The 15,740-nt window shown below is 38.0% G+C and overlaps 1 protein-coding gene across 1 annotated transcript in view; it reads right to left on the reverse strand.

Moving 5' to 3' along the window:
• Positions 1-1,727: 1,727 nt before the first annotated feature.
• Positions 1,728-15,740, reverse strand: part of ARID4A (AT-rich interaction domain 4A) — a 75,824-nt gene continuing 61,811 nt past the window's right edge. The window contains exons 18-23 of the mRNA XM_004698985.2: positions 14,729-14,870; positions 9,912-11,024; positions 9,591-9,692; positions 7,687-7,893; positions 5,933-6,079; positions 1,728-3,477 (exon numbers count right to left, since the gene is read on the reverse strand). Of these exons, the coding sequence (XP_004699042.1) occupies positions 3,374-3,477; positions 5,933-6,079; positions 7,687-7,893; positions 9,591-9,692; positions 9,912-11,024; positions 14,729-14,870 (1,815 nt within the window). The 3' untranslated portion in view covers positions 1,728-3,373. The remainder of the gene's footprint in view (positions 3,478-5,932; positions 6,080-7,686; positions 7,894-9,590; positions 9,693-9,911; positions 11,025-14,728; positions 14,871-15,740) is intronic.

Raw genomic sequence — 15,740 nt, forward strand, 5'->3', positions numbered from 1 at the left:
CTGGCTCATTACCCCCAATCTCTCCCCATGCTCCTGCTTAGAACCCTTCACCCTTCTCAGCTCTAGTATGCCTAAGCAATTCATAAGCCTCATTAGGACTCAAATGTTTTCTTTTTCTGCAAAGCATTCCTTCACTTTTGCCCTCAAATTAGTTGGCTTTGGCATGCTGTAATTTCACATGTCAATCCCACCTGCAGATTAAGGTTACGTGTTCATTGTTTAACATCCACCCCACTAGAGGATGCATTCCTGGAGACAGTGACTAGAATCTTGTTCACTGTTACGGTTCCTGGGCCTTAGCAAAATGGCCCAGTCCACAGTTACTAAAAATTACAATGGAAATTCTAGCACTAAGTGGGATGTGTGGTTCTATATGCCTTCAAATGCTTTCTCAATGTTGAAAAACCAAAATCAAATTCACTGCCCTTGAGTTAGTTCCAATTCATGGTGACACTGGAACTGCCACTGTGGGTTTCTGAGACTGTAACTCTTTAGAGGAGGAGAAAGCCTCATCTTTCTCTCTCAGAGAAGCTGGTGGTTTCGAACTGTGACCCTGCAGTTAGAAGCTTAACACGTAACCCACGGTGCCACCAGGGTTCCTCCTCACAAGGGTGATAGCCATGTTAAGGAAGATACTTAAGCAAACAGCTTAATTTGTGTAGATTTCCATAACTGATAGCAATTTCCTAGAAGAAATGTAGCAGTCTTCCAAAGAATGCTAAATAGAAACATTCTTTCTTCGTAAAAATTCAAAGATTTAATGTAAGCACACATTTAATGTAAAGTAACTAAAACAGTTCCATAAATATGTAAATAACCTGACTTTATGTATAGCACACCAAGTATTTTTAGATCAAAAAACAAAACAAAAACCTCACTGCCCTGGTGGATTTTGACTCTTAAGTGATTCTATAGGACAAAGTAGAATTGCCCCTTTCGACCTCTAAGGTTATAAATCTTCATAGGAGAAAAATGCTCTTTCTTTCACAGAGCGGCTGGTGAGTGTCAATGACTGCTTTTGTGATAAGCAGTCCAACTGGTCACCTACTGTGTCACCTGGGTCCCCCCACGCCCACCATTGTCAGTGGACAGTAAAGATAATCTTTGACTTTTACACTAGGAGGCAAGTAAAAGTTTACTTAAACTCAGATGTTTTGAGAAACTGTCCATTTACATGCACAAATTTCAAATTGTAATACCTGTTCAATATTCACTTACTTTCAAAATCATTTGCAGCTCCCAAATAAAGAGGATTTTAAATGTCCATCTTTATAACCAATGAGTACACAATTCTGTTCTGTATCAAGGACCTAATACTTCATTACCAGAGCTATAACAATTAGAAGGGTAATACTCAAGCCAACTAGTTATCTCAAAGGTACTGAAAGACATCCTTAAAGTATCTAATGTACGAGTCTCAGGTGGTCTCCTGTTTGAACTGGATTTTAATGGCACATCTTTTTCATTTTTATAATGAGAGGCATAAATATTTATTTAGATAAACCTGAAGAATATACTGAAATGCTGTACTTTATGAAGTCTGGGTTCCAACTGTAAAGTGTTATTGGCACTTAGGACAAAAGCAATCATTTAAATGAAAACTAAAAGTAAAAAGCCTATGTTTAAAACATGGCCTTTATTAATACTGCCCGCTGAGCTTCATCTTTATATATCACATTGAAATACTGCTTTGCAAAGAAAAGACAAAAAAGTGCATTTTACAAGAGTACTTTTTTTGCTTTTAATTCTCTGCAAAAATGGAAGGAATCTGAATCACAAGTTCACAATGTGGTAAAAGGAAACTAGGAAACAATGATTTCAGTAATGCTATGTCATCACTAGTGTTTAGCTCTGACTTTGTTCTTGTAAATCAGATATGACATACAGTCTAGAGCATCTAGGTTATTACTCTACAGCATATTAAACACAGAAAAGGAGCTTTAAAAAGCCCCTTTCAATGTACAAATGAATTTAAAAATTGATTTTTTTAAAAAATCATCTTTTTTACATACTGTATATGCAAAACTGCTTTAAATACATGATTTTGGAAGAATTATTTACAAAATGTATCAGTCTGTGGAACAATTCACAGACAAAAGCATACATAGTTGCTTTACTTAGTTGTTGCATCTCAACTTTGGGAGATAGGAATTTATTCGGCAGTATAGCAAACATAAAAACTGACGAAATATCTTAAGGGCAACCCAAAACTTGATCCTCAAAACAGATGAAATACTAGGACTGCCAAAGTTTCAACACGAGGACATACTTCAGTGATCCAGATGCCCATTCCGAGTTCTGTTAGAAGGACTGAGACAGACCCCCTTCAATACAGGCACGGCTGCTGCACACAACTGCCTGTAAAGGGGACAGCTGAGAGCTAGTGTCATCCAAAGAGTGAATTAACCTAGAATTTTCTTTTTTTCAATTTTATTAATATTTTAAAAAATACATAAAAATACAACATCCAATGTCTGAATAAATATATTTAACAAGTTGCAAGATAATACCTTATTTTACACAAAATTTTCACCTTTAGAAATCTTGTTAAATAACTTCATTGTTGTTATATATTTCATTTTTGTCTTTTTGTAACAAAATAAAAACTCTGAAATTACATAGAAAAAAGACAAAATATTTTTGTCAAGGGATAAGATAGTCCACTGAAAACTTATTCACAATTCCACTGTAAACATTAATAAACATTAAAATATTTGCATAATTGTGTGCTCAAAAATCCTATAAAAAGTGGAAGACTTATGACAACTGTAGTTTTCAGCCAACTACACTTCCTTTCACAATTTATTTTGTCCCATTTACACCTTTAAAACTGGGCACACTGCTGAACATATACTTTGGCAGTTCTAAATAGCAAGTGCTTCCACAAAAATAAAAAACAACAAAAATTAAAAAACACACACACACAACATAAACCCCCAACTCACCAAGTGTTCAAAATACATCTTAGTGAAAGTGCAGCAGTAACTATTCAGCTGGATAATATTTTGATGTTAATCATGTGCACTTGCTTGTCTATGAATTCTATAACACCTGAAAGCTTTATTTATTACACAAATTTAAATTTGCTAAGTGCCCTTGCCCTTCTTTTTCTATATTCACAAATAATGAAAAGAATTAAAAGGGAAAAATATGACAAATGTGGCAGGCTCCCTAACCTTCAATTATTAATCGGCTTATATTTTGCAAGAGGAAGAAAGAAAAGAGAAAGGAGTAGATACAATCCAGCCGGGGAAAGTATACAAGATATACTTGGCAAAGTCAAACCAGTTGAGTGCTTTCTGTGGTTGTATTTCAGGGTTTGGGGATTTATGTCCATGGCAGCACACTGCTAGGCAGGCAGAGAAAGCATGTATCACCTGCATTCCACAGCAAGTACGTTTTGCGGAGGGGAAGACGACGAGGGACTCATTCCGGTGTCTGATGAAGCAGATGACATGGAAGCGCCTGCATGAGACACTGTGGAGTTAAAACAAACACATTCGTCTGAAGTGCTATTGCACAAAGATATCCAGCCAAAAGATATTAAAGACAAAATTCTTAACACATTATTCACCTGAATTAAATCCCTCTTAAGATAGTGCCTGCACCTTATTTCCTATTTCCAGGAACAGGCACCTGATAGAGTTGGCATAGAATGACCCAGGCCATTCTATCAGTAATCCATTTCCCAAATCTCTGTCCAGAAGCTGGAAAACTCTCAGTACGGTCAAACTTCTGGTTCAGTTTTTCTGAGTTGAAGGACCATGCCTCTCCCAGTCTAGCCAGTCCCTGAACTTGGTGTGGTCTAGGGGATCCATTCATGCTCCCGCTCCCCATTCATGTTTCCCGCTGTGAAACTCTGCTTTCCTGGCTTTCTAGGTGGGATTCGTTTCCTGGACTCCATGTTGTCTTCTTAGCTTACCTTCTAGTTTCTCGTGCTACCATGGAGAAACTTTTTGAAAAACTTGATACTCTTCTTTTTTTTTTTTTTTTAATGCGTGTGCCTTTACCTGGTAAGCTTTTAAAATTTTCTCTTTATACTTAAGGTTCTGAACTTTTATAATGTACCGTCATGTGATTTTTTTTCCCTTCCCTCAACCAATAAAAAGGATACAGTGAATTCATTCAGTCTTCCCATTCCAGGCATTTTCGTGTTATGTTTTGTCAATTGACAAATTCTGTTTACTCCCCCTGTAAACCCTGATGCATCTCTTGGGCCACCTAGCAGGACCATGTGCAAATCCTATAATCTTACTTTCTACTTAGATTCCTTCAGCTTCACTGGCTCTTCTATTAATCTCTCTTATTTATCTTTTGAATTTTTAAAATTCTTGCCATTGTGCTCTTAATTGTGGGGAGAGCTTTTTGTTCTCTAAACTTTTAAAATAGTATAATATTCTTAATTCAAGACTACAGTATCTTTTCCTTTATCTTACAGTACTAATTAGTTTTGTAGTGTTTGGGGCACATTATGTTTCTTCCAAGTTTCTTTCCAATTTGGTTTCTGAATTTCTTGAAGAAGCTTTTCTCAGACACGGTCCCCCGTGGTTTCCACACAAGAGAAAGACACTGAGTAACTGGAAGCTGTGAGTGCGTAGAGGCAGAGCCTGGAGTGAGAGTCAATGTACATGTTGCGAATGGGGCAAGGATCTTGCTCTTTAGTTCAGGACCCACCAAATATTGGCACATGTGTGTAGGCCATCTCTCTTGGGTTGGTCAGGGTTTCCTGAGAGGAATCCAGGCTCCTCCCAGGAATGAGAATAAGCTTGGCTATTGTGCTTCAGAAAATAGGAGGATAAAATCTTGGATTGGAAAAGGAAAAAGAGTCTCACCAATGAATATGTTAACTTTTACGCAATCTCATTATTTTTAACCCTCACCTTTAGCTGCTATAGCTGGTTTCCTTCCCTGAGGCGATAGCCAATAAGTTCCCCAACACCTTCCAGTAATTTAGCCAACCAGCTTCAGCTAGAGCTCAGAAAAGAGGTGGCCTAGCTTCACAGGGAGGGAGGAATGGCTCCCAACTGCTCCTCCACTTTCAACAAGCCTCTTTCCCAGTCTCACCCTATCCCTGCCTTCAAAAGCCACACAATGCCTTCACTGTAAAGTGATTCTGGGGTTATATAGTTTTAGCCCACTGCAAGCTTTATTTTTCTTTCATCGGCTGGGGCAGTTCCAGTTTCCTAAAGAAACATTTCTTTCGGCTGTCCCTTTCTCTGGGGACACAGACCTTTTCATTTCCTCACTCTTGTTTTAGTAAAGTGTTAGGTTGAAGTAGACACAAACATGCACACGTTGAACTATTATTTCATCCTACACATTTTAAGGGCCTGCTCCGTGATTATCCCAAGATAATTTCTCCTTCCACTAAACTTCTATGCTTGTTAATACACTCTTGGTGCCAAATGATGCCATAAGAACTTCTCTAAGAGCCAAGCCTGTGTCTTCCTCATCTATAGTATGTACACATTAATGCTGTGGAGATTAACTATTTTATACAACAGTTCTTTTTTTTTTTTAACAACAGTTACTTCTGAAATGACAGATGATCCCAACAAGATAATCTCCAAAATAATAAGCAAAAGAGAACGTTAATAGGCAACCAATACGTGTTTGCTGGACAAGAATAATTTGTGGGAGAGTAAAATCACATATTAAAAAAAAAGCTTATAGTTCCTTTATGTCTTATTTGTTGATCCACTCATTTTAACAATAGCAATAGAGAATCTAAAACATTGGAAATCTGAAAAATTTAATGAAGGTGAAATATATTCAGAGAGCAACAAATCCCACATTAACTAAAGTGATTTCCTCTTTCTCTAGGGGAAAGACTAACAGCCCTTGGGCTGGGCAGCCCGACTCATAACCCAGAGCTCTTATCTAACAGGACAGCAAATGTAAAAGAGGGGGAAAGAAAGATGGGCATAGTTACCTTCTCTGTCTTTCTTTTTTAATCTCTTTCTCCTCCTATCTATAGTTGCAACTTCAGACTTCAAAGACATGTAATATTTTCTGATTTCCTGTAACTTTTCTTGAAGGAAAGAGATTCTCTCTGTACTATTCATATTGTCTAATTCATCTAAAGGGAAGGAAAAAGAGTTAATAGAGATTTTAAGTTTTTTCTATGAGAAAAGATGGCAGTTATTTCAAAAGTTCAATTTATAAATCAACAGACATCTCAGTTTATTAAAACTTGCAATAGTTAGCTACATGTCAGTCTGTAAACAGTGAAGTCATGCATTTAAGAATAAGAGGAATTCTTTTGTGGTAGTTACATAATCTTGTCAATTTGAGTCTTAACAGTGAAGGGTGGAATTTAGCCTGTCAATCAGGTCACAGCTCAATGACCTCAGTTGGAGGTGCTAAGGAGATGAAGCTCGCTGGAGGCAGGACACAGGAGCCCTGGAGCTGAAGAAGCCATGTGGAGACACCCCCCCACCCCTCCCAGCCCCACCCCACCAGTAAGCACTGAGATGCTTACAATGCCACTGGATTCACAAGACTTCCCATGGCCTGTGATCTTCCTGCATTTGGCATCATTGCATGTGTTTCGTGAGTCTGAAGAGGACTTTATGGACTGGTATCCGACATATGGGCTAACATCAGTCTTATGGACTTAATCTGTACTGGGCTGGGATGTTTTCTCAGCGTTCAATTGCTCTTGTTTATGAAGCTCTCATACACTTATGAGTTTCAATGGATTTGTTCTCTAGCCCACCTAGACTAACACGTCTTTTGATATATATCCCAAACTGAATATATATAAAGTGATTTATTTAAGGGGAAAAAAAAAGCCAGAAACCATAATCTTTAATAGTTCTTTAAAAAAAATTTTTGTTTCCAAATTAGTTATTTCTAATTGTTAATTGTAGGAAGGGTACTTTAAATGGTTTGTAAAAATCATACTTATTTATTTTTTTGCTTTATAAGACAGTTTTATTATATCACAATAGTTATATAGAATTATTTTATTTTGTCCATAGCTAATTGAAGAATATTACTTGATTTTAGCTGTACTTTCCTGGACATTTTATAAAAATGGAGCTTTTTAGAGTAGGTGCTATTTCTTTCAATTTTCTCCAAAGACTGTGAAATAGTATTTCTAATTTTCTTCATACAGAAAACAGATGCTCAAAATCATTCTACTAGGACTAACAGACACAATAGTGAATTTAGTGAATGTTTTTGCTATTGTTTAGCTGATACTGATGGTAAGTAATCATTCTCCCACTGATCATAATTTTACTGTAAGAGCAATCTAATTTTTTCCTCTACCTATTTATTATTTCTTAACTGGAGCTCTATCAATCAATATTAATCAAGGTAGTGCTACCAAAAGACAGATTTGTATTTAAGATATTAAGTAGTCATTATAAACATGGTGTGTGGAAGACTTGAATTAATGAATTTGCTATTAAAAAAAAAAAAATCACACCCAGTTGCTACTTTGTCAATTCTGACACATGTGAAAGCCATGACTGCAACTTTTCTGCAGGTGAACATGTGGCCACGCAAGGCATCTCTGGGGGACTTGAACTGAGCTTAGTAGCTATGTATGTAACCCTCCACGGCCACCCAGGCAACTGGTTAATCATTACTTCTTATTTAGTAACATTAACCCAAGAAGATATTCTAAAATAAATTCTACTTCAAAAGATATACTTAGATCTTCTACAACTTTCTTACTGAGTTGAAAGCTCCACTTATACGTCCTAGGAGATGAATTTGCATGTTTTTCTCTGTGTTTATCTTTTTCTCCATCTTTAACGTGAGGTGATATTCTTGCCGGAGACCGAGCAATCTTCTGTGGCTTGGATACACTAAGATGCTTTACTGGAGTACATTTACTTGAATTGTCTATGGCAGGAAGATCTTCACTATCACTGCTCTGTCCTGTAATTTAAAAAGTGATTTAAAAGTTATGATAAGACTTTCATATAGCAAAATGCAGAATAGTATTAATGAATGCATACCATGACAGACATAATTAATGTCCCTGGATGATACATGTAAACAAAATTGAAATGGCAAATGTTCTGTTACTTTCCACATTAAAAGACACAAACAATAAAGCTTGTTATTTGGGGGAAGAGGGGAAACCCGATCCAGATATGACACCGTACACAAATCAGTTTATTGTTAGGTGCTGCTGAGTTGGTTCCAATTCATAGCAATCCAACAGACATCAGAACAAAACACTGCCTGGACCTGTGCCATCCACACATTAGTCCCTGTTTAAGCCTCTTGTTGCAGCCACTGCCCATCCATCTCACTGAGAATCTTCCTCTTCTTTGCCGACACTCTACCAACCATGCTATTCTTCCTCAGGGACTGGTCCTCTCTGAGGACACAGCCAACTTCTTGAGACAGTCTTACTATCCCCACTTCTAAGGAACACTCCAGTTGTACTTTTTCCAAAACGGGTTTGTTTGTTCTTATGGTTTGGTCTTCTTTATTCAATGTCCATCTTTAACATGAAGATTCAGTGACTGAAAATACCATGGCTTGAGTCAGACACATCTGAGTCCTCAAAGTGACATCTTGGCTTTTGTGACCCCTAAAGACATCATCCGCAGCAGATGTCTCTACTGTAATGCGTGTCCTCTGGTTTCCTGACATCTCATCCATAAGCACGGAATGTGGCTCCAACGAAAAGAAAATCTTTGACACTTCAACCTTTTTTCTATCATATTGCAATTGTTTATAATAGGTTTGAAAAACATTTTTCTTTTTAAGTTTTATTTTTCAAACTACACATCCTACCTAGACCTGGCTCACCTCAAAAGCCAATCTTGCTACTACTGGAAAGGGCAAATGAGGGCTACGTACTGTCCCCGACCCTCTCCTATAGTACATGTCCCTGTTGCCTTTTTCCAAGAGGAGACTTTCTGGAAAAATTTGTCTTCACCTACATTCTTGAAACCATTCACTCCAGCTCCTCTGGATCATGTCATGCCAGTCCTCAAAGCTGTTGCATCTCTCACTCTCTCTTTTCCTAGCTGGCACCCTTGTCTTTGTTATGTCAAATTCCTTGCAAGAAATCCTGCTTTTCCACTTTCGCACCTGATCACACCTTTGTGCTCTTGGGAGGGTCCTCAAAGCTCACTATTATCCAAAGTAACGACTGCTACTTGAATAGCCAACAGCGTCTGAAAACTTCGGTATTTAGACCTAAGAGTATTTCTGACTTTCGGTTATGCTTTGTCAATTTCTACTCCAGCCTTCTTGACTGTATATAATTCGCCCTTCCTCAAACTGCTCTTCCAACCTTTTTCTACTTCTGTATTTCATGTGAGTTCATAAATTTATGGGGAAAAATACTCCTGGTAGAAATGAGAACTTCATAGGCTTTTAAAACCATAGCAAACATTCGTTTTCTAAGTAGACTCCTCTAATATTAAACTGCCTTACATAAGAAACACAAGTGAAATAAGCTAAAGAAAAATAACAGCAGTTATCCTGGCTCAAATGAAACGTGGTAAGTACCTTCACATTAAAAGTTAATGGCTATTTTCAGGTAATAAGGAGCCAGATCGATGTTTAATCTGACACAAGCTGCTGAAAATACGAACGTGTACTAAAGTACCAACCTGCTCCGTTCTTTTCGCTTTTGGCTACACTTGTTCGCTTTGGGGTACGCTTTTGCTTTTTTGTCAATAATCCACTATTTCCATCGCTTGGCCTTTTTTGAGCTGAAATAAGAGAAAATTAAAATTAAAAAAAAAAGACAAGGAAAAATCCCCATTACAAACCTGCGGCAGGCATTTATTTACCTATCCATTCTACATTTACCTTCTGTGTTCATTAAAAAAGGAAACGGAAAGGAGAGTGAGCAAACCGTAAGAAAAGTACTTTACAATTCAACAATCCTTCGAATAACATATTTTTGGTTTAATATAGAAAGCCCTTACCCTTTTCTCTGTTCTCTCTTTCCTGTATAATTATACTACAAGTACCAGCAGCTATGCTGGCTTCAAATCCATTTGCTGATCCCCTCTCACAGAGACCTTCTTGACATTCTTCGGCAATACTCTCAACCTCGACCGCTGCGTCACTTTCGCTCTTCACACTCCGAGACTCGTCTTGACTGGGCGTAAGTGGCGAAGCTGCAGGAGGCAGGGAAGGCGGAACAGAAACCAAAGAATTTGATTCAGAGCTTTCTACCACCACATCCTCAATACTGCTCTTATCCTTCTCGTCCAAATCGTCCAAATCGACTTCATGGCAAACCAAGGTTTCAGGCCCGATCAGAGGCATGGTGCCCTCCTCTCCTTTGAGGGGAGTATTTGCAGTTTCTTCAGCTGGGCCATCAGGTGTTTCACTAGTCAGTTCTTGAATGCATTGGTCTGATTCTGCTATTAACGATGGCATCCCCTCATTTTCTGTTTCAAAGTGCTGTTCACAATTTAAGCTTTTCACGCCCTCAGAGCCCACACAATCACCGGTCCTTTCTTGTGATAAGTTATTTGTCATCTCCATCCCATTCTCAATTCTTAATTTTTTATCTGGTGATGACTGTCCTAGTATTTTCCGCTTTAACTTTTTTTCTTTCACACATTGGTCCATCTCATCTTCAGTGGAAGAAAAGTCTCTGCTGTCCAATGAAGAAAATTCTAGATTCTGAGTCGTCTCTATTTGAGGTTCACATGCTGCTTCATCCTGACTGAACGATGAAATCTTTATAATTTCCAAAGAAAGGTCTTTTGCCTTGTTCCTTCTTCCCTTTCCTTTTGGAGATTTTTCTACTTCCTTCTTAACTTCTACTACTTGATCCTCTTTGTTTCCAAAAATCTGAACTAATTGTTCATTTTCTCCAACTTCTAACTTCAGGGTTTCTAAAGGTTGCATGTGAGTCCTATCGTTTTCTTTTAATATATGTGCAATCTTTGGATTTTCTTCATTTAATTTATCATCATTTAAGTTTTCAATTTTTTCTACTTCTTCTTTAATATCAGGAGAAAGTTCTTCATTCATCAAATTCTTTTCCAAAGGGTCTTCTGTTTCACTATCAGAGGAACAAGAATCTGCAAGAGAACACACTATATTACAAAGATTTCTATTTTAGTGGCAATGTAATTACACAAAATCCTACTCAAAAACAAAATAAGTCTTAATCAATTGCCTTTAAATGCCTCCCTGCAGAAATGTGTTACATAAAGTTAGTCATACACTTTTGCCAAAAATTGAGAGAGAAGAATTTCAAATTAAACTTAATGTAAAAGTACAATTATCTTACCATTTCAGTTTTGTACAAAGACCTATTATGCAAATTTTCAATAGCATCCTATTAAGCCAATACTATTCTTTAGGAAAAGCAAGACTACTACTGAAATATGAAGTTAATATGCTAACTTTTAATATTGAGAGCTTGTAGGTACTCATTAATACATGTGATGAATATTCTGTGTCCTGAGAGGAACAATTCCACATAAAATGACTCTGAAAGAAACATTCAAAATGAGCAATTGAGGGGAACTAAAGGGAGGAAAAAAATGAGCAATTGAAATTCTAAATACTTTAATATTTTCCTGATTAAGATATAAGGAAGCATAGACAAGCTGTCTCAAAAAATAAATGATTCCCTTTAAGAAAGGGAGTTTTAAAAATAAGCATATAGAGTTTTAAGATTATATGGAAGCTGTAAAATAAAACCAAAACAAACTCTGCCACAGGATGCTACTATCCTAAATAAGTCCAAAAATATCTATGTGTTTTTTGTTTTTTCAAATGAAAGGAGAGTGTATTTATTACCATGGTCAAGACACCAATGGATCCTTTCATAGGTGATTCACACTTGGGGGGGAGAGATTTTTCTAAAAATTAAAAATTGTGTATTACACCACCTACAAAAGTCTCCACAAAAGTCTTGATCATAATAGGGTCACTATAGATTTGAACTGACTTCAGGGTCCATAACAATAACAATACTACACATGGGCATCCTTCTCTAAAGGTGCCTTTTCACTGTGTGGACACCTTGCATTTGCATATTGTAACAGCTGTCCAGCAGATGGCAGGAGGAAGGAGGAAGGATGATGGCCTTTTGGAATCTGCACACAAGAATCATGTGACACAGAGGGATGAGGAATTCCAATGGGAAAAATAAGTCAGGAGAGGGAAAGGGCGCAAACACGGCTGGAGGAACACAAATGCATGACTGCTGGTAGGAAAAGCAGGACTTCCAGTTGTGGGGACTAATGACTGAAAACACTTTTGGGGCCGCTACTGGGAGAGTGTCCCTCGTGGTATGCACTGAATGGGCAACATTCAGTTTCTGGGTGCATCCTGGGGACCCAGGTCGGGTACCGTGACGGGCCACTGAATCCTGGATCTTCAAGCACACAGCATGTTCCAGCGGCTACATCAGTGAGATCCAATGGAGAAACTCCACAGGTGATCTGGACTCTACCTCAGACACACTTGTAACCTGAAGAATTATGTCAGAAAATTCATGGTGTCTAAGAAGTGAAAGACAGCTGTACCAAGATTGTTGAACTGTTGGTAGGCAAAAAACCATAGCCTTACTACATCAATGTCAAATATGCTGTATTAAGATAATATATTATTCTGGCAAACCTTTGATGGATGTTCTCAGTGATTATTGTAAATTTCCCTGACAATTAACTCCCATTGTTTGTGTAAATAGCATCCAGGCATGAAAAGACTGATTCTGTAAAAATGAACTAATTCAGGTACTAAAATAAATAAATACATAATTGCGGTGCTGTGATTTGGAATTAGCCTATATTGGCCCAATATCCATCTCTCAACAGGGCTTTAAAAAATTAGTACCATGAGGACCTAATGTCGGGGGTTTAAATGGAGAGAAAATGTTTTGAGAAACGATGTACAAATGTGCTTTACACAATTGATGTGTGTATGGATTGGGATAACAGTTGTATGAGCCCCTAATAAAATGTTAAAAAAAAAAAAAATTAGTACCAGAGCCTAATCAAAGACAATATTAATGGAAGGTTGTTATGCCCCGGGGGAAGATCGATAAGACTAAGACTCTCCACCATAAAGTAACTGGAAGGTTGTGAAAGGGAGCCAAAGGGAGTAAAAGCTAACATACAAACATAGAAACCACAGATCTGGGAATTGGGGTGGGGCTTGAACTGCATCCTAACTCCAACCGAAGAACAATTAGTTCTTACATCATGGTCCTCCTTGATACCGACCCTCAGAAAGGGAACACAGAAGGTATGGGTGCTACAGCAAAATGTGGCTAAGAAATTAGATGGTGCCTGGCTACCAGATAAAGTAGCATCTGGGGTCTTAAAGGTTTATCTCCAAATAAGCAGCCATCTAAATGAGATGTCAACTAAGTCCATATGGAAGAAGCACACCAGCATCAGTCACCAAAGGACTGTAAATCATTTAACCCAAAATAAGAGGGATTAGTATCAGAGCCTAAATTGTGAGAATCCGGTTTGCAGACAGTTATGGACGACAGTGGGAGGCCAAGATATATTTTTGGGAACAACATAGGAAATAAGTCCCCAGTAATCACCATCTATAAGAGGGATAGGAGGAAAGCGATTACTAAACAGTGCATTGGAGAGATGAGCATAGAAGATAAAAGGGATAAACCCGACTTAACAGTTAAAACTTTGTCAGTTGATCCCCACTCTGATGTACGCTGGACCGGATCTGGTTTTCAGCATTTGCTGGGTTTTTTTTTTTGTTGTTGTTGTTGATATTAGGGTTTATCTCAGAGGTGTTATGTCATTGGGGGTCACTCTCTTTGACATTGTTATATGTCTTTCAATACATGGAACCCAGGATTGAAGAACCTATAGGTTCAGCAGGTAGACTAGGGGTTTGGGGGGGCGAGTGGGGGTGTAAAAGGGAGATAATGCCAAGGAGTCCAGGAAGGAAAAGAATGTTTGGAGATGGTAGTAGTAGCACTTGCACAATTCTGCTTGACGTGACTGAACTATGGCATAATATATGTATTAACTCCCAATTAATAATAAATTAAAATAAATATTTTAAAATATTATAATAAGGGTTCTTGGAGAGTTTAGTAGAGGGGAGGGGTGTTAAAAAGGAGCTGATATCAAGGAGTTCAAAACTGAAGAACATGTTTTGAAACTGTAGTAGCAATTTTACAACACTGCTTGATGTGATTGAACTATGGAATGACATGTTATCTGGAAGAACTCCCAATAAAATGGTTTTGGAGGGAAAGATCATCTGACAACCCTATAGCTCAGAATAGTTAGGAGGAAATGTTCACATTTATTAAACTACATGGAATAATGTAGAAAGGCAGAAAAAAAATAAAGTCAAAGCAGATGAAAATGGGTTCAGCTGTGTTCATCATAAGCATGCAAAGATCACATTAGCCTGTGCTTTCTCTGAATAGCATGTCTCAGCTCTCATGCAAGGCTCTGGGCAAACAGCACTGAGTTTACAAGAGACTTTGAAAGGTAGTGGAGTGTACACTAGGATGAATGCTTGTCGGATGACTAAATTTGGTATCACTGAAGTTTACATTAAAATGTTGATTACACAATAAGCATCCTTTTCCAATAAAACTCTGAATTTTACATCATATAAGAATTAAAAACCCAAAAGATAGACTATGATTCTCTCACATAACTAAAATTTTATTATGTATACCAATGATTTTTGAAAATGCAATGGTCCTCAAAATTGAGCACCTTCCATTTTATTTGATAGCGGTAAGCTGTCTGGCCTGTTACAGAGAGAAATCTAGTACCTGATTTTCCGTCACTGTTTGGTGTCTTGGACAAACCATATGGCATGTTTGGCGAAAGGGTAGATTTTAAAGGAGGTCGTCCACGTTTTGACTTCTGCCTCTCCTCCTCCCTCTTTTCATCCTTCTCAAGGTCTTCTTTATTCTGGTGAAACAAATGTACCAGAAGGGCTAAGGCAGACTATAACTATTACAGGTCAGCTGCTTTCTGCTTCAACTCCTATGTGTGCTCACAGAGAATATGAAAAGCCCCTAGGACAGTGGTTCGCAACCAATGTGTCGTGACCTCTTTGGGGGTCGAACAACCCTTTCACAGGGGTCATCTAAGACATATTTCTGATGGTCTTAGGTACTGAGACACTACTCCTCCATCAGTCTCCATGCGGGTCCACCCACATGCAGATACGCCCACAGATGAGTACCAGGTGTAGACTGTTACCTGTGCTACACCATGCTTCAAGACAAAATTTCATTTATTTTTCATTAGAAGTAAATATTTCACAATAAGCAAGTACATATTTGTTTTTGTGGTTAATCACTATGCTCTAATTATGTCCCATTTGGAACAATGAAAATAAATCCTGCATATCAGATATTCACATGATTCATAACAGTAGCAAAATTACAGCTATGAAGTAGCAACAAAAACAATTTTATGGTTGGAGGTCACCACCACATGAACTGTGTTAAAGGGTCGCGTCGCAGCATTAGGAAGGTTGGGAACCCACTGCTCTAGGACAAGGTATATCTGACCAGCGAGTTTCCGAGCCTGTAAGTGTTTACAGGAATAGAAAGCCCTGTCTTTCCAAAGAGCTTCTGGTGTTTTTGGACTGCTGACTTTGTGCCTCACAGCCAATGTGTAACCACTACACCATCAGGGCTCTCATTAGGGTGCCTTGAAGGGAAAAAAAAAATCGAACGATGGCTTTGGGTGGGGGTGTGTGTGCTGAACCAATGCATTAGAAAGCTGGTACAACACCCCACCCCCACCCCCCTATTACTTTCTCTTTCTCTA

This window comes from Echinops telfairi, unplaced genomic scaffold (assembly GCF_000313985.2).
Source record: "Echinops telfairi isolate 266 unplaced genomic scaffold, ASM31398v2 ScPeMD7_18;HRSCAF=68, whole genome shotgun sequence".
NCBI lineage: Eukaryota > Metazoa > Chordata > Mammalia > Afrosoricida > Tenrecidae > Echinops > Echinops telfairi.